This window comes from Akebia trifoliata, chromosome 4, assembly GCF_017979445.1.
Source record: "Akebia trifoliata isolate Shusen 1 chromosome 4, ASM1797944v1, whole genome shotgun sequence".
In the NCBI taxonomy this organism is placed as follows: Eukaryota; Viridiplantae; Streptophyta; class Magnoliopsida; order Ranunculales; family Lardizabalaceae; genus Akebia; species Akebia trifoliata.
Window position 1 is genome coordinate 45,248,922 of NC_141378.1, and position 18,794 is coordinate 45,267,715.

At 34.4% G+C, this 18,794-nt stretch overlaps 2 protein-coding genes and 1 pseudogene across 5 annotated transcripts; 1 reads left to right on the forward strand and 2 right to left on the reverse strand.

Annotated features, from left to right (window-relative positions):
- Window positions 1-372: 372 nt before the first annotated feature.
- LOC147405258 (uncharacterized) lies at window positions 373-2,210 on the reverse strand (annotated as a pseudogene).
- A 3,743-nt stretch (window positions 2,211-5,953) lies between these two features.
- On the reverse strand, window positions 5,954-13,703 carry LOC147405259 (uncharacterized). 2 transcript variants are annotated; one of them, XM_086441500.1, is made up of 3 exons: window positions 13,651-13,703; window positions 13,207-13,386; window positions 5,954-6,524 (listed from the first exon to the last, which is right to left on the reverse strand). In XM_086441500.1, exon 3 carries the CDS (start codon window positions 6,504-6,506, stop codon window positions 6,123-6,125), a length of 384 nt encoding a protein of 127 aa, XP_086297626.1. In that variant the 5' UTR covers window positions 6,507-6,524; window positions 13,207-13,386; window positions 13,651-13,703; the 3' UTR covers window positions 5,954-6,122. The 2 variants fall into 2 exon arrangements, with proteins under 2 accessions (XP_086297626.1, XP_086297625.1); XM_086441499.1 differs by lacking the exon at window positions 13,651-13,703 and having other exon boundaries at window positions 13,207-13,465.
- Window positions 13,704-15,716: 2,013 nt separating this feature from the next.
- On the forward strand, window positions 15,717-18,418 carry LOC147405260 (transcription factor ABORTED MICROSPORES-like). 3 transcript variants are annotated; one of them, XM_086441501.1, is made up of 5 exons: window positions 15,717-15,907; window positions 16,715-17,348; window positions 17,451-17,783; window positions 17,871-18,047; window positions 18,172-18,418. In XM_086441501.1, exons 2-5 carry the CDS (start codon window positions 16,746-16,748, stop codon window positions 18,253-18,255), a joined length of 1,197 nt encoding a protein of 398 aa, XP_086297627.1. In that variant the 5' UTR covers window positions 15,717-15,907; window positions 16,715-16,745; the 3' UTR covers window positions 18,256-18,418. The 3 variants fall into 3 exon arrangements, with proteins under 3 accessions (XP_086297627.1, XP_086297629.1, XP_086297628.1); XM_086441503.1 differs by having other exon boundaries at window positions 15,719-15,907; window positions 18,175-18,417; XM_086441502.1 differs by lacking the exon at window positions 15,717-15,907 and adding an exon at window positions 16,008-16,229.
- The last annotated feature ends 376 nt before the right edge of the window (window positions 18,419-18,794 follow it).

An 18,794-nucleotide genomic window follows, 5' to 3' on the forward strand; every position in this document is an offset into this window, starting at 1 on the left:
CTGAACTTTTACACCCTGGTTTGCTAGAGTCCATTGCGGCAGCTTTTGCACCAAATAGGAACTTATACCACTTGAAACCCTCCCATTTGAGTCTGGCTGTGATATTTGTACACTATGGCCCTAGAAGAAATCTTTTCCATCCTCACCCCATCTGGAAGAACACACAATAGTAACAAACTTAGGTATAGGGGGGCTATTTGTTATCTAATCACAAGGGTGTACCCATGGCGGCTTGGATGATATAAAAGCTTTGATTGCTAAAATAATTTGCCAACGATTACTCTAATTGTTTAAACCAATTTGGTAGCCAATGCAATAATGATTCCAAATTACTGTTATAATTGTTTGGTGATGGACTTTCTTCAATACATGCGCTTTCGCCCTGACACGCAAATTCCTACTGATATTTCTCAAATTTTGACTTTTGCTCTGGAAGAAAACATTGAATTAGATATGAGGGCAGAGCTTCATGTATTCTCTCAGCAACTTTACCTCAAAGATACATAAAAGAACATGGCTCTCATGAAAAAGTTGGCCTTTCAAATTAAATCATACAAGCAGAAAAATAGTCACACATCTTCTTCTAATGAATCCATACTGAAAAAATGAAACTGTAATAACAAATCTTGCTTGAGATGTGAAAAGTCACGAAAGAAGAAAAACATACTGAAAAAGTTTCTGCGGAGCCAAAGCCAACATAGTCTTTTGCATCCTCCTCCTTCATCTTCTTCTCCCACTTACGCTTCTTGTAATCCAGTAACATTTCCGGCATTTTCTTCATCAATTCTGCAGCATTCGCTCGCTTTTCTGCGGCAATTCTATCACATTTATGCCCTTTCCTCTTGGTCCTCATCTCTTTTCTTGCTGGATCATAAGGCCAATCTTGTCTAGCAAGGAGGACTTCCTTGCGAAGTCGGGCCCATTGGCGGCCGCTAATACCAAGAGGCTTCCATGCACCTAATTCCTAGTAGCCCCAAACACCCTTGGAGAGCTCACCTTTGTATTTCGCTAACTTTTCTTTCCATGGGTACTGGTACTCCCCGATTGCTTTCACTGCAGTTTTTACTGCTTTTCCTGCCATTGTCCTACTTTTGAGGTCCTATATTGGGTCATTGGTTAACAATAGTTAGTTAATACGATTAAAGTCCTTGAAAGTAGTTGGAGAGTTGATTACATTCACGATAAATTATCAATAAATTGTAATTCGGTACACCAGATCCTCAATTGCTTAAGACATAATCCCACAAGCATAGAAGAAGCGGGGATAAAAAGAAAAGGAAAGGAAAAGCCATCACATGACTTAAACTTGATTTCATTTATGAATGGAAGGGTAGTATTTGGAGTATCCTATGGGGACAATTTACGAGCAAAAGAGATGGAGAAGTTAGTCCCTCAGAAAATAAATTACTTTTGTTTTTTGAGACTTCTAGGAGACTCTAGAGGCAGCATATGTCTCTGAAAAGCTCTCAATGTACTCATTGAAGACACCACTGAAACACAGCGTTTGATCACCTCACAAAGTCTCCCATCATTCTCATACACTTCTCTTTCCAAAAAACACTGCTCAGAAAAAAAAATTAAAATACCATAAATGTGAAATATGTGTAGAATCGAAATATGCCAAGAAACCTTTTAAAAAGGTAGAAAGAATTTCACAGATCCTAAGTTTAATCCATAGTGATTTAGGTGATTTAAAAGGATTTGAAACTAAAGGAAGAAACAAATATTTTATAACCTTTATCAATGATTTCTCTAGATTTTGCTTAGTATATATTTTAAAACGCAAAGATGAGGCCTTAAAGAAATTTATAATTTTTAAACTAGAAGTAGAAAATCAATTAAATAAGAAGATAAAATATTAAGGTCGGATAGAGGTGGAGAATATAATTGTGGACCTTTTGAAAATTTTTGTCAAGATTGTGGAATAATTCAAGTTATAGCTCCTTATTCAACTCAATCTAATGACATAGCAGAAAGGAAAAAATAGGTCTTAAAAAAAAATGGTCAATGCCCTTTTAATTAGTTCAGGGTTACCCATGAGCATGTGGGGGGAAGCATTGCTTTCGGCATGTTATATTTTAAACAGGATTCCTTTTAAAGATTCAGATAAAACTCTTATGAGTTGTGAAAAAGAGAACTCCCTCTTTTAAGTATATGAGAGTGTGATGGTGCTTAGCTAAGGTATTCATATTTGCCCCTAAAAGGACTAAACAAGGCCCTAAAACTGTAGACTGTGCTTTCCAGTGGATTTAAAATAAAATAAAGAGATATGCTTTCTTCTTATTGGATTTAAATATTTATAATTATTTATTTGATTTCAATTTTTTTTATAAATCAAAATTTTTATCGGGAAAGAATTTTTATGGTATTAAACTTAATTAATTTGTTTTTTCCGTATGGAATAACAAAAAGAGGTTCATTGCATTTATTCTAAATATTTTTACTAAAAAATAAAAATAAAAATCTTATTAACATGATTGGAAAACGTGGAATTCAGAAAGTGTTGCTAAATTAGTGCATTATAATATAGATGAAAATCATAATCAAAAATGAAAAAAATACACCAATATGAATGTTGATAACTCATGTAGAAGGAAATGAGAGATGGGAGACCTGTTTACATTGACCAACCAAGCCAATAAATTTTTAGTTTCCTCCAACATTTCATTAGATGTAGCTGGTATTATTTAAATTGTATCTACCCATGGTGTGATAGTAATAAAAAGGGGTATTTTATAGCAAACCTCTCATGCATGCATGGGAGCTGAAACTCTACTCATGCAAAATGAGATCTGCAAAAAATCATGTTCAAGCATGATAATGATTTTCACACCATATTTTATTCTAGTTTTATTCTCACATCATAATGATATGAATTGAATAAAAAATAGATATGTTCGTTGGAAAGAGAAACTCAAAAAGAAATATGATCAATATGTTCTATTTGCACCCACCATTTATGCTCAATGCACCAACTCACCTCTGTCAATTCCACCCAAAAATGTGTATAACATATATATATATATATATATATGGGTGGCATTCATTTGACAAAATCCTAGACAACGTTTTAGACAAAGCATTATGTCTTATATGGGCTAAAAATTTCTGAATGGGCTAAAAATTTCTGCCAATTTTAAAATTTCTGCCAATTTTAAAATTTCTAACCTTATATTATAAGATGAAGAATCATGAACCGTCAATTTTTACCGTTAATTTGTAACCACTTTTCATGGGGTTAGAAGTTTCAGAATTTGCTGATTTTATGTGAGGATGATCTATTGACTATAGAGATCATCCTCACCAAAAATCAATTCATTCTCAAATTTTTAGTCATGTAAGACAAAACTTGTCTAGAATGTTGTCTAGGATTTTGTCAAAAGAACACTACCTTATATATATATGGGGAAATATTCAACAACAAACATTTTGGCAAAACATTTTCAAAATATGGGTTAGAGATTTTGGAATTGGCTGATTTTTTGTGAGGATGATCTCTACTTTGAGGAGATCATCATCACCAAAAATCAGCTCATTCCCAAACTTCTAACCCCATCAAAAATGATTTACAAAAAATGGACGGTCCACGATTTTTCAACTTGTAAAGTGGGGCTAGAAGTTTTGAAATGGACTGATTTTTCGTGAGGATGATCTCCTTACCGTAGAGATCATCCTCACCAACAGCCCATTCCAAAACTTCTAGCCCCATGTTTACAAGTTGAAAAATCGTGGACCGTCCATTTTTTGTAAACCATTTTTGATGGGTTAAAAGTTTTGGAATGGGCTGATTTTTGGTGATGATGATCTCCTCACCGTAGAGATCATCCTCACAAAAAATCAGCTCATTCCAAAACTTCTAACCCATATTTTAAAAAATATTTTGCCAAAATGTTTGTTGCTGAACATTTCCCTATATATATATATATATATATATATATATATATATGGGAAATGTTCAACACCCTACACTTTACCCTACGCTTTACCAAACGTGCTTTGTCCTACATGGGTTAGAAGTTTTGGAATTGGCTGAATTTTGGTGAGGATGATCTCTACGGTTAAAAGATCCTCCTCACCAAAAATCAGTCCATTCCGAAATTTTTAGCCCCATGTTTACAAGTTGAAAAATCATGGACCGTCCATTTTTTGTAAATCATTTTTTATGGGGTTAGAAGTTTTGGAATGAGCTTATTTCAAAACTTCTAACCCTTGTAGGACAAAACACGTAGGGTGTTGAACGGGACCCTATATATATATATGGGAAATGTTCAACACCCTACACTTTATCAAATGTGTTTTGTCCTTCATGGGTTAGAAGTTTTAGAATAGGCTGATTTTTGGTGAGGATGATCTCTACACCGTAGAGATCATCCTCACCAAAAATCAGCCTATTCTAAAACTTCTAACCCATGTAGGACAAAACACATAGGGTAAAGCGTAGGGTGTTGAACGGGATCCTATATATATATATGAATAATAATTTTCTAACGATCCCACTGACTACGCCCCCCATCACAGAATTGTAGATCATTTGCATCGAGATACATATAACCATATATATATATATATAGATAAGACAAAATAAAAATATTTTATTTGTAAAATGCAACGAATGCTAATTCAACTATGCCACTCTAACCCTGCTTTAATTACATCTTTACTATTATAATAAGAGAAGACAAAGTAGAAATGGGATACACACCAAAAATTAGCTTCCAAAAATGACCCACCTTAACATTTAAACTTAACATAATCATGATCATCTTGGTCAAAACCTAGAAAATTGTAATAGCATGTCTTTGGATCACGTTTGTTAATTTTCGAAATTACAAAAATATCCATTTTATCTTCAAAACAAAATCACCCTTTACCATTATAATGAGAGTGGTGAAGTAGAATTTGTCGGTCCCATTTTTTTGATACAGTGGTATTCCTTGTAGACAGTGGGCCCTGGTACCATATCTAGGCTTGTGCCTTATTCGACAAACTAGTCTACTAGGCATTGGTCTGACCCACACATCCCTTTGCCAGGTAAGTCAAGAGGTTTTGGAAGATCGAACACATGAATAGAGACCTGCCCCTACTAGTGTCTTACCATCTCGCCACACATTTGATGGGTAAATCCATTTAAAATAGAGAGTTGTTATTGCCATACCAACTTTACGAATGCCAAGATGTGTGCAATTCTTTGGTGAGTTACATATGAATTGAGGTTGTGTTAGCAAAAGTTGGTGTGGTAATATAATCTCTCTTTAAAATAAATAATAAAAATGAAATAATAGTTTTTAAAATTTTATTTTTAAATAGTCTCTTTAATAATAACAAAATATACCATGGCAGCATGTGCAAGCATACGTTCCTTACCTAGTGTTAGTGAAACTTGAATAATTAGTTTTATTTTCAAAGGGTATTTCAATAAAGATTATTTGAAATTGCATCCGATTGATTTTTTTTATAGAAAATATTGGTTTGGTTTCGTTTGAACCATTAATTTATAAAGCACTATCTATAGTTTAAAAATCAAATGTTCAATCGTACCAATTGTCTATTCTAATGAATCATTATTCAAAATTAAAAAATTATTATCACTAAAAATTATTTTTATTCTGATTTTTTCAAGAAAATTAAGAAGTTGAGAACCTTTATAGATTTGAAGAAAATAGAACGATTTGAACAAAATCTTTAATCCTTTTGTGTTTTTCCATTGACTTATGAAAAAGTTTTTTTTTTTTTTTTTAAAAATTATTTAATAAATACAAACCACTCCGACCAAATTGAACCCGGGTTTGTCTATTTGAGAAAATTTTCCGGTTGACTATCATTTCGATATTTCTTTAAAACATTGTTTGAAAACTCATTGTTGAATAATTTTTTAATTGATTCTCATCATTATCAGTCGTGATAATCTGAATACCCCACATGACATACTTGATTTATTACTTGACGTGACAAGTTCGAGAACCGTAAATTTGCACTCCTCAAGCAGAAAAATAGTCACACAACTTCTTCTAATCAATCCATACTGAAAAAATCAAACTGTAATAACAAATCTTGCATGAGAGGTGAAAAGTCACGAAAGAAGAAAAACATACTGAAAAAGTTTCTGCAGAGCCAAAGCCAACCTAGTCTTTTGCATCTTCCTCCTTCATCTTCTTCTCCCACTTACGCTTCTTGTAATCCAGTAACATTTCTGGCATTTTCTTCATCAATTCTGCAGTATTCGCTCGCTTTTCTGCGGCAATTCTGTCACATTTATGTCCTTTCCTCTTGGTCCTCATCTCTTTTCTTGCTGGATCATAAGGCCAATCTTGTCCGGCAAGGAGGACTTCCTTGCGAAGTCGGGCCCGTTGGCGGCCGCTAATACCAAGAGGCTTCCATGCACCTAATTCCCAGTAGCCCCAAACACCCTTGGAGAGCTCACCTTTGTATTTCGCTAACTTTTCTTTCCATGGGTACTGGTACTCCCCGATTGCTTTCACTGCAGTTTTTACTGCTTTTCCTGCCATTGTCCTACTTTTGAGGTCCTATATTGGGTCATTGGTTAACAATAGTTAATACAATTACAGTCCTTGAAAGTAGTTGGAGAGTTGATTACATTCACGATAAATTATCAATAAATTGTAATTCGGTGCACTAGATCCTCAATTGCTTAAGACATAATCCCACAAGCATAGAAGAAGCGGGGATAAAAAGAAAAGGAAAGGAAAAGCCATCACATGACTTAAACTTGATTTCATATATGAATAGAAGGTTAGTATTTGGAGTATCCTATGGGGACAATTTACGAGCAAAAGAGATGGAGAAGTTAGTCCCTCAGAAAATAAATTACTTTTGTTTTTTGAGACTTCTAGGAGACTCTAGAGGCAGCATATGTCTCTGAAAAGCTCTCAATGTACTCATTGAAGACACCACTGAAACACAGCGTTTGATCACCTCACAAAGTCTCCCATCATTCTCATACACTTCTCTTTCCAAAAAACACTGCTCAGAAAAAAAAATTAAAATACCATAAATGTGAAATATGTGTAGAATCGAAATATGCCAAGAAACCTTTTAAAAAGGTAGAAAGAATTTCACAGATCCTAGGTTTAATCCATAGTGATTTAGGTGATTTAAAAGGATTTGAAACTAGAGGAAGAAACAAATATTTTATAACCTTTATCAATGATTTCTCTAGATTTTGCTTAGTATATATTTTAAAACGCAAAGATGAGGCCTTAAAGAAATTTATAATTTTTAAACTAGAAGTAGAAAATCAATTAAATAAGAAGACAAAATCTTAAGGTCGGATAGATGTGGAGAATATGATTGTGGACCTTTTGAAATTTTTTGTCAAGATTGTGGAATAATTCAAGTTATAACTCCTTATTCAACTCAATCTAATGACATAACAGAAAGGAAAAAATAGGTCTTAAAAAACATGGTCAATGCCCTTTCAATTAGTTCAGGGTTACCCATGAGCATGTGGGGGGAAGCATTGCTTTCGGCATGTTATATTTTAAACAGGATTCCTTTTAAAGATTCATATAAAACTCCTTATGAGTTGTGAAAAAAGAGAACTCCCTCTTTTAAGTATCTGAGAGTGTGGTGGTGCTTAGCTAAGGTATTCATATTTGCCCCTAAAAGGACTAAACAAGGCCCTAAAACTGTAGACTGTGCTTTCATAGGTTATGCTCAGAACAGTAGTACTTACAGATTCTTAGTAATTAAGTTTGATAATAATTTGATTGAGAAGAACAACATACTTGAGTCAAGAGATGTAGAATTTTTTGAAAACATCTTTCCTCTAAATGATAAGACTATAGTGAAAGATAACCTTAGGGTTTTAACTGAGGAGGATAAATAGCTTCTAGTTTTGGTCCAGATTTTTTTTCTTACTTAATAGAAGAAGATCCTCAATCTTTTAGTGAGGCAATGACCTCCTCTAATGTGTCTTTCTAGAGGGAATCTATTAATAGTGAAATTACATAAATTTTAAGTAATGGAACTTGGGAACTAGTAGATTTACCTCTTGATTGAAAAACTATAGGATGTAAATGAATTTTTAAAAGGAAATTAAAATCTGATGGCACGATACATAAGTTTAAAGCTAGACTTGTAGCTAAAGGTTACCGTCAAAAAGAGAGTATTGACGTTTTTGATACCTATTCACCGGTAACTAGAATCACTTCAATAAGATTGTTAATAGCCATAACCGCGATTTATAACCTCGAAAAACATCAAATGGATGTAAAGAAAGCCTTCCTAAATGGAGAACTGGAAAAAGAAATCTATATGGATCAACCTGAACTATTTGTGGTTCAAGGTTTAGAATCTAAAGTGTGTAGGCTTAAGAGGTTACTTTATAGCCTTAAGCAAGCTCCTAAACAATGGCATGAAAAATTTGATAATGTATTAATCTCTAATGATTATAAAATTAATGAAGCGGATAAATGTATATATAGCAAATTTAATAATGAATAGGGAGTTATTATTTGTTTGTATGTAGATGACATGCTAATTTTTGGAACAAATTTAGATGCAATAAATCGCACTAAAAAATTCTTAAAGAAGAACTTAAAAATGAAAGAGCTAGGAACTGCAAATGTTATCTTAGGTATTAAGATTATTAAAGATTCAGAGAAGATAATCTTGTCACAATCTCATTACATAGAGAAAGTGTAGGAAAAATTTGATCAATTCAAATGTGATCCAATCAGGACTCCTTTTGATCCTAGCAGTAACTTAAAGAAAAATAGTGTTGTAAGTATATCTCAATTAAATTACTCTAGAGTAATAGGTAATCTCATGTACATCAAGAATTGCACTAGACCAGACATTACTTATGCAGTGGGAAAGTTGAGTAGATATACTAGTAATCCTGGTAAAGAGCATTGGATAGCTCTAATTAGAATTCTAAGGTATTTGAAATATACCTTAGATTTTGGGATTGGCTATGGTAAATACCCTACTGTACTAGAAGGGTATAGTAATGCAAACTAGATTTCGGACTCTAATGAGTCCAATTCTACTAGTGAATATGTGTTTACTCTCGGAAGAAAAGCAGTGTCTTGAAAATCGACCAAACAAACTGGCATAGCCCGATCCACAATGGAATTAGAATTTATGGCTTTAAACAAAGCCGGAAAGGAAGCAGATTGGCTAAGGCATTTTTAAATAGATATACCATTGTGGCCAAAGCTTGTGACAGCAGTTTCTATCCATTAAATAGCCAAGCGGCTATATTAAAAGCTCAAAATCATTCTTATAATGGAAAGTATCGACACATTTGTCGTAACCATCACATTGTGCAACAGTTATTAATAAATGGGATCATTACAATTGATTTTGTAAAATCAAAAGAGAATTTAGCAGATCCATTAACAAAAGGACTATCTAGAGAATTAGTCCATAAAATGTCGAGGGGGATGGGTTTAAAGACAATTGAAAAATAAAATATTCACCAATGACAGATACCCAACCTATATGATTGGAGATCCCAAGAAATAGGTCCAATGGGAAAAAAAATTGAATGGATCGAAGTGGTACTACAATTTCCATCCCTATGACTCAGTAGTACACATGTATCTATGAGAAGGTGAGTTTTTAACTCTTAATGCTTTCTATAGCTGGATGTCCAGTGGGGTGTTTGATACATGGCACTTCCAATAGAAACACCCATATGTGCTTGGAAGTGGGGCTGCTTCCTATAAGAATTACTGGCTAATTATCTAAACCGCACATGAAAAAACCTAGGATTGCTCATGGCCGTAATGAGCACAACCGAAGAACTCTATGATGCTTAGGAAGAGTTGTGTGTGTACTTCATTGTCTAAGTTTACATTAAAAGTTGGACAGTTCAAGACTATAGTTCACTGGACGACTAGTAAATCCGATGAATTTACACAAGTAAAGGTTCAAATCCTTTGCCTTTCACACCTTTTTTATTGTACTCCAGTGGCATGTCATATTTCATTCATGTGAGGGATTGTTAACCTTTTTTGAAAAAGTAAAAGTCAAATCACTTTTCAAAAGGTTAGTTTGAATGAAATTGCTATTGATGGTACTTGGAAGTGTTGATCCCAATACCTCTTTTTCCTTTATCCCCTTTATTGCAAGTTGCTTTTTGCTTTTCTTTAAAACCACTCTTATTTTAGTCCCACATTGGAAAATAACGAGTGTGTATCTCCTCATAAGTAATGTTGAGTAATACTTTTGTTAAAAGCAATCAAGAGTCTCTCCATAATGCCATGTGCGCGTGTGCGCACGCCACGCCAAGCCAAGTCAGGTCGGGTTGGCCATGGGCCCAATTGGGCTCTTCAAGCCCAAGACTGTGGACTTTTCCTATATCTTTTTGCTAAAACTTTCTTTTAAATATTTTATCTAACTCATTTTCTCTTTTCTTTGACTTATTCTTTTTCCTCATATCTTTCGTGGGTTTAACAGACCTCAAACGTGTCATTGTTTTGCTATTTATTGAGGTAGTCTTTCAGAGTTAGTGGGTAAGTGGTTAAGAGAGAACAAATCTCTTCTAATCTTTATTTAAGCTAGGTTTGTATAGGGTTTTTTAACGCAACAAAAATTGACTCTCTACTTCTTATTTCTTTTGTTATTTTATTTAGTCTGTCATTGGAGTATATCTGAGAGTTCTGGCATCTTCGTTATTGTGCTTATAATCGAAGATCTACCCGTTGAATCCTAGGAGGAAAGTCTAACAACCCTAAAGCACTTGAGTAGGACGATTATTTCCTTTAGGTCAACATGCACAGCACGTGCCACGAGATATTATTACCTCTCTGTTTCTATTTTGAACATTCTCTACAATGAAGATCAATATACTTGCAGCTTGTTATTGTTCTACTGGATATATATCCAAGTCAATTTCTTATTTCCTGATTTGATTTATCAATTAGTTTGTCTCTAATTAATTCGAATTAATTGTTTCCTTATCCGGTTTATAACAGGTCTATACACAAGCATTTCTCACGTTGCAGATTTGCTTGGATGCAAAGTTAAATCTCTTTCATCCTCTTTCTTAGGCCATCTGTTAAACGTTGTTTATAGAAGCAAATCCATTTGGGACCCAATCATTAAGCATATAGGAAAAGAATAGGGTCTTGGAAGTCAAAGTACCTCTCAAAAGGAGGGAAAGTGACTTTTGGTACAAAAAATTCAAGGAGTTTCGTGGGGTTTTCTTTGAAGATTTTGTTTTTGGATGGGAATCTTTGACTAGGGAGTAGTTACTTTGCTTCTTGTGTTTCTCTTTTGTTTTTGCTTTTTTTGGCTTTGCTTCCTCTTATTTCTATGTTCCTTTTGAGGACTTCTTTTCCTTCCATTAATAAAAGTCATACTTATCAAAAAAAAATCAAGAGCACTCAATCAAGCATCCCAATCCATTTCTTAAGCATGTTCCCTATGCATAGGAGTGTTGTAGTTCGCTTAGAGAAGATGATTAGGAATTTCTTGTAGAATGACCAGGAAGGTTATAGGAAATTGCATTGTCAAGTGGAGTCACGTTTGTCTTCCTAAAAGAAATGGTGGTCTTGGAATTTGAAGGCTTAGGACCATAGTCACCAAAGTCACCGACTTTTTCAAAAAGTCGTGTTTAAATAGCAATTTTAAAGATTGGTGATTACATCACGACTTTTTTAAAAAGTCACGATTTAAACAAAAAAATGTGATTTAATCTTCACTTTTTAAAATGGTTTTTTCACAGGCCATTTATTCTTATAGTTTAAAATAAGATTTGATGATATAAATGATAACACCACTTAATAGAAAAATATACATTTTCCTAACACTATTTCGATTTTCTCTCGATTTTTACCCAAGTTTTTTCGACTTTTTCCCTTACCGACTTATTCCCAAACCCCGACTTGGCAACTATGCTTAGGACGATGGATAAGACTCTTTTTGGTTATGGAGGTTTGGGGAGAAGAGATAAAGTCTATAGAAGGATATCACTAAGGAAAAAATATGACGTTGGTCTTTCGGACTAAGAAAGAAGGTCAAAAAACACTGCTTATGAGTGTAGCCCTTGGAGAGGAATTTGTAGCATTCTTTCGGAGTTTAGAAAAATGAATTCTTTTAAAAAGGGATTGGATCTAGAGTAAGATTTTGGGGAAAATGTTGGTGCAGAGTTCTACACCTCAAAAATCAATTTCCAAACCTATTTAATCCATCCCAGAAAAAAAAGAGAAACACAGTCAAAGATTTACTGGTTCAAGCTAAGAATCAAGTTGCATGGGATTTTGGTTTCAAAAGAAGCTTTAAGGAATGGGAATTTCAGATGTCAAATTTAATTAATATCATGTCTCAAACTCAAAATCGAAACTCTTGGGGAGGACATTCATGTCTGTGAAGCTAGTTAATACAATGTGTTCTCTGTTAGATCATTTTATAAACATTGAGACCAAGAACCAAAGCTCTTTTCAGGCATTGTCATCTGGGGACCAAACGTTCCATTCAAGATCTCTTTCTTTATTTGGTCAGCATACATCGAAAAAAATCTTAACATCATATAAGCTCCTAATAAGGAGTATTTCTTTAGCTAATTTTTGTTATCTACGTAAATTGAGTGGGAAATCAGTAGATCACATCCATGTATAGCTAAGAGACCAATTGGGCGGGCGAATTCTACCCATACTGATACTGTACAAGCAAATGAATAGTGAACAAATAAATGGAGCATTGAATCCTCAATAGGTTTAACACAAGATGCACACGTTGAGGTGAAGGAAGGCAAATCAAATGATTGATGGTTATATAGAATCTTGTCTAACACTATAGTCCAAACTAACGTGGTTGGGAAAAATTGCCTACGTCCAAGAGAGAAGAAGGGATCCTTTCACTATTTATGTGAAAAACAAAGACAGGGTTGCCATCACTCTCTCTCACCTACACTACATCAGCCAAAATTAAAAATTTGCTCATAGAAACCACTCATTAACGAGTTTACTATGAATTTACAGTCCAAACAAAGATGAAATTTCCGATAATGAAGTCCTTGAGCTTTCAGGAATTTTAATTTAATTTTCTGTATGGATCATAGCCGTGACCAAATAGTTTTGTAACAAAACGTAAACAGACACAAGTACATGCACGAATCACACACACAAGCATACCTGTTAAATTGAGGATCATTATATAATAAAATTCCCTTTCAATCATTTTCACAAACATCTAAGCGGCAGATATTGTACAGAAAACGAAAAGCATTACACTGACCTGATGATGATGAGGGGTCGTCTTCTTCTCTTCTCTTTAGAAAGCGAGAGAGAGCGAGAGAGAGTTGGTGACGGCTGGTTTAGAGGAGAGGAGGTAGTGAGAGTGCGAGAGTTCCAAGTTGAGGTCGTGTTTGTCTACCCTGTCAACGTATCCAAACCAAGGGCATAGGATTGTTTCACACTGTCACACATCAGTTAATTAGATTAGCCCAACCCAATCACGAGAATAAAAAAAGTTAAGGGCATTTCATACTTGGTAGACGGTAAAAAAATTAAAATTAAAATTAATTTTAAATATCCTATTCTTGAAAAAAAAAAAAAAAAAACGTATTGTTCCAGGATTAAAAATATCATTGAGATTTACAAAAATATCATCAACTTTATACATTTTTCTGTACTTAAAGATAAAAAATAAAGACATTTTTTTTAAAAGAATAAGTCATACTAAGTAGAGTGATTGTGCAAGACACTGTATTAGACACTAAACCTAAAGGGGGTGTGCCTAGAACCATAGATGTTTTTCACTCATATCTCAAGTAAAGAACATATATAGTATCCTATATACCTCTGTGTCAACTCAGTGTCTTGCACAATTATTACAATATTTTTCTTTGAAAAATTCATATTGTAAAGAATATTAATATCCTCATGAGGTTTTAAACATTAACATACACATATAAAGATTGAGCCAAGTATTTCTCTTTCCCTTGGCTTTGGTGACACTAAGGCTGAAACTCTTGGCTCACAATAGTTCTTGTAGAAAATACCATTAGAATCAATTCAAGATAATTTAACATAGTCTTGGGTTAGAAGAGTGAAAATTACATACATTTTCTTTGAGCGGCATCCATTTATAAACTTAGGTGTTCTATAATTAGTGGATGCCCCACTACATGTACAAAACATATATATATATATATATGGGGGCGGTTCAAGGGCCATATGAGAAAACATATGAAAAAACTTTCGTTTTTCAAAATATGGGTTACAGGTTTTGGATTCAGCTGATTTTTTGCAAGGATGGTCACTATGATGAAAAGATCATCCTCACAAAAAAATCAGCTCAATTAGAAACTTCTAAATCCATCAAAAGTGATTTACAAATTAGCGATAAAAATTGGTAAAAAATCGACGGTCCACATTCTAAACCACTTTTAATGGGGTTAGAAGTTTCAGATTGGGCTGATTTTTTTTTTTTTTTTTTTTGATGATCTTCCCATCATAGAGATCATCCTCACAAAAAATCAGCTCAATCCAAAATTTCTAACCCATATTTTAAAAATTTTTGAAAAACGAAAGTTTTTACATATATTTTCTCATATGGCCCTTGAACCTGACCCTATATATATATATATATATATATAGGGGAATAGCTTTTCCATGTAGAAGGTTATATCAAAATTTGTGTATAAAAACTCTATAATAGTTTTCCTGGTAGAGAAGGACTAATCCAATATTTGTAATTGAGAAAATCCATACTTGCCCTGACATGAATACTCTCAATTTCTTTATTTGACTACAAATCTTCAACTACTAAGGAGAATAGAAAAATGGACAACAAAACACAAACCAACCTAAACTAATATAGAGAGGAATAAGTCATGGTGTATGGGTTTATGTCGTTCGTGAGATTTAAATGAAGAAGCAAACAATAACAAGACCTAAACTAACATTCTCCACAAGTTTGAATTTTCAATAAATAACCTAATTTTTTTGTCTTTTAGTATAAGAAGTAAAGGGATTCTGGTATTTATTTAATGATGTTTTTGAAAATATAAAAAATCTCAATGGTATTTTGATCCTTGAAAAATAAATTTTTATTTTTATGATGCAATCATGATTTTTTATATCTATGAAAATACCAGAGGGGCGAAGCTAGTAGTAAGGAGGTAGTGGTATGATTTTTAAACTCGTCCGAGACTAAGACGTATCGTTCAAGTTAACTCGATATCAGAGCTGAACGAGACCAACTCACAAAGTCATTTTTTGATCGAGTTTTACGTCTCACAGTTCATTTTTTTGAGTTATCTCACGAGACGTCTCAAATGTATCGAAAAACTCATCTGAGATGACTCGATATTTGTTTTCAACTAATTAAATACCTTATTTGCTCCCACTCCCTCATATCCCTTCCTATTTGCCTCACCTCCTCACTGCCTTCCAATTTCTGCCCCTCATCCCTCAATTTTTTTAAGATGAAATTGCCCTTTGACTGGGCCTTCTCTCATAGACTAAGTGGAAATGACTTAAATACCTTTTTCTACGACTTCTAAATTTCTCTAAAATTGTATAGATTTAAAAAAAAAAAAAAAATCTAGGATCCACCCCTCATCATTCAAGTAGCAAAATTCATTTATTTTTATACTAAAAAACAAAAATGCTTTGGGACATTGACACTCCTATGCAGAGGAGAAGGCTAATGTTCAAGACTTTATAAGGTCGTTAGCATTCACAATTTTGGAATTTTAAAACCATTAACCCAAGAGGACTGAGTCGTTGTTTTCTTTTCAATGTGATGTTCAAAGGTGCTTTGGAGGGTAGATGGCATTAGGTATCATTTCTGTTTAAAAAAATACAAAAACCCCACTACGATAATGCAACTCCTGGTCCTGGTAAACCCATGTGCCGAACTACTCTCTCTGTGTTCTGTACGAAGGAGAGTGATTATTACAGGGAACATGGAAGCCGTATGAACCTCTTTGGTAAGTCTTCTGACACGCTTTGTAACTTTGAAAAGCAGGATTCCTTATTCTTTAGAAATGGGGGGAAGATCAACTCTCTCTCTCTCTCTCTCTCTCTCTCTCTCTCTCTCTCTAAACTGTATATATAAAATAAACTTTGAGGTGATTGCTTTAGGTGTAGTTTATTGAGTTGGTGCTGAGAAACCCCAAAACGATGGAGTCTCTCCTATAATGCTTCCTTGGAGGGATTTGATGTTTCAGCTCCAAGACTGAAAATAGCTATATTATATATATATCTTCACGCCAACTTGCCTCCTTCCATGCTCTTGCATTCTATTTCTGGGTATTTGTTCAAACTTACTCTTTCTTTTCTTTGTCTCCATCGGTCTTAAACTAGACTAATACAAAACACCTTATAATATCCCTCCCTCCTATTCTAACTTTTTTTTTTCCCTTTCGAATTTTTTCTTCACAAATAAAAATGTGAATCCCACACCCACAGTCGTTCCAACTTTGGGTAAATAAACATTTTTTTAAAAATCTATGATTGTTTCCTGGGACCCCACTATCCAAAATTCTCTGACATTTCCTCAGTCCATTGCATAAATAATTAAATATGGGTGTTAGTGTTTGAAATTAATTCTATTTTTCACATATGGATGAAAAATCGATTGCATGTGGCTTACTCAAATTAACAACCCAGAAAGTGGAGCAAGAAAGCTCCTCATTGATAGTCGATTTTGGGTTTTCTTTGTTAATCCAAATAATATAATTGATCTTTAATTTTCAAGCTAATAATACTTAATAAACCATCTAATTCTATTACAGGTATCCGAAAAGACCCACATAAGAGTTGGTTATGGCACAGGCCAATGTGTCATGCAAGAAAGAAGAAGCCATGAATATGATTACTGGTAATTTCGATGAGCAGCCATCCGTGATGGGCCGAGAGGACAATGGCTCACGATGGATCCCTGAAGATCACCAATGTAAACATTTCTCAGAAAATCATTGCCACCCCTCATCCACCACAATGGATCTTCATCTTGATACGAAGATTCGCCTCTGCAGTCCTCCTATGAACAACTTCTTGTTAGGGGGGCAGCAGCAATTCCCTTCCTCCTTTTTCAAAGGATGGACTGAATCAATTATGTTTGATGAAGCAGCCTCGGCTTCCATTTCTTCAGTCAAATGTGAATATCCAGAGACTATTGTACCCGATCAAGCTCTAATGAGCACTACAGCTAGCTTCCTTCCATTGAAGAACAAGGATTCAATAAAACATGAGACAGCCCGAGCTGATCACTCAGTCTCAAATTGTAGTGATCAGAGTGGGAATGCTGATCACAAAGTAGTGGGGAGGCGACATGGGTCAAAAAACCTTGGTGCTGAGAGGAGAAGAAGGAAGAAAATCAATGATGGGCTTTATACTCTAAGATCACTGGTTCCCAATATCACTAAGGTACGTTAGTTTCATCTATTGTCATGATCATTCCTCTTGTTTAACACTGAAAAATATCATTAATGCTCATTTATCTGTGCATCTTCTTGTGATGATTCTAAGTTGGACAAAGCGTCCATCCTGGGAGACGCAATCGAATTTGTTAAAGAATTACAAGCACAACTGAAAGATCTCCAAGATGAGCTCGAGGAGCCATCCTCCTCTGGAGTTAAGAACAACAGCAACAATGTGCAATTAGAAGAACCAAATCAAAATTGGGTTAGTCATTGTGGTGACCCCTCTGATCATGAAGAATGTCTCAATGGTTCGAAAATGGGAATTATCAATTGTGGAGCTATATGCGCCTCTAATGGTGAAAACTCTGATCCCTCGAAACTATCCCAAGACACTGTAATTGTCTATGAGGATGATCATGATAAGGCACAACAGATGGAGGTACCCCATTATCTTTCCTTTGACGAAAATTTAAATGGGTTTTAGTTTCTTGTAATGTTTCCTTACAAGATAACTGATAATTTGTAGATACAAGTAAAAGTGGCCCAAATAGATGGAAATGAATTCTGCATCGAAGTTTTATGCAAGCACAAACCCCACGGGTTTGTGAGGTTGATGGAGGCCATAGATTCTCTAGGCTTGGTAGTGACCAATGCTAATATCACCACCTTCAGAGGCCTAGTTTTGAATGTCTTCAACGTAGAGGTCAGATCCAAGAACTACAATTTGGTTAGCTTTTAAATTAATTTCAGATTAAGCTGTTAAAGGATAGGACCACCAAAGTTCAAATATAAATCAAATGTAAAATTTATGGGTTGTGTTTTTGTAGCAGAGGAAGGATAATGTAATGGTTGAAGCAGAGCATGTTCGCGATTTGCTGCTCAAGTTAATGTGCAATCCGATTGGAAGGTGATCGAGACTCATTCAAATATTGGAGAATGGAAGCACAGACAAAAGTCAACACCACAACCACATTACCAATTCTTATCTCCATTTTCTTTCACCATCAAGCTTTACTTATCGTAGAGGAACTGTGACTGATACTTTATAATCTTCACTAGCTACATATATTAAGATTGCTTTAGCAACTTTTTTATTCTCTTATTTGTTCAATTGTTTTTTAATCCGCATTCTGCACCACACTGATTTGGTCAAAATTCAACAGACCATGTGAACTTCAATATTCCTCTGACATCAGACCTAGCTATTATTCCTGACCTGCACTGCACATTCAGGGATTTTAGACAGTTGAGACTTGGGCCTTATGTGTAGGTAGAATAGGAACCCACCACCCAAAACACCATGTTGCATACCCTTCTAAACTACTGAGATAGAGGACTTTCCTTTCCAAACAAACAATACATTTTGTATGAGTGACCATTATCCCAAATTTGTGGGCTTATTCTTAGGTTTACTCTACTTCTTTTAAGATATATATATATATATATAGCC

What these genes read in the sequence shown, in the direction of transcription:
- LOC147405259 (XM_086441500.1), bottom strand. Translation starts at nt 6,506, where the DNA reads ATGGCAGGAAAAGCAGTAAAAACTGCAGTGAAAGCAATCGGGGAGTAC.
- LOC147405260 (XM_086441501.1), top strand. Translation starts at nt 16,746, where the DNA reads ATGGCACAGGCCAATGTGTCATGCAAGAAAGAAGAAGCCATGAATATG. An exon ending in TGGTTCCCAATATCACTAAG is followed by an intron (nt 17,349 to 17,450) that starts GTACGTTAGTTT and finishes GATGATTCTAAG; the next exon opens with TTGGACAAAGCGTCCATCCT. An exon ending in ATAAGGCACAACAGATGGAG is followed by an intron (nt 17,784 to 17,870) that starts GTACCCCATTAT and finishes GATAATTTGTAG; the next exon opens with ATACAAGTAAAAGTGGCCCA.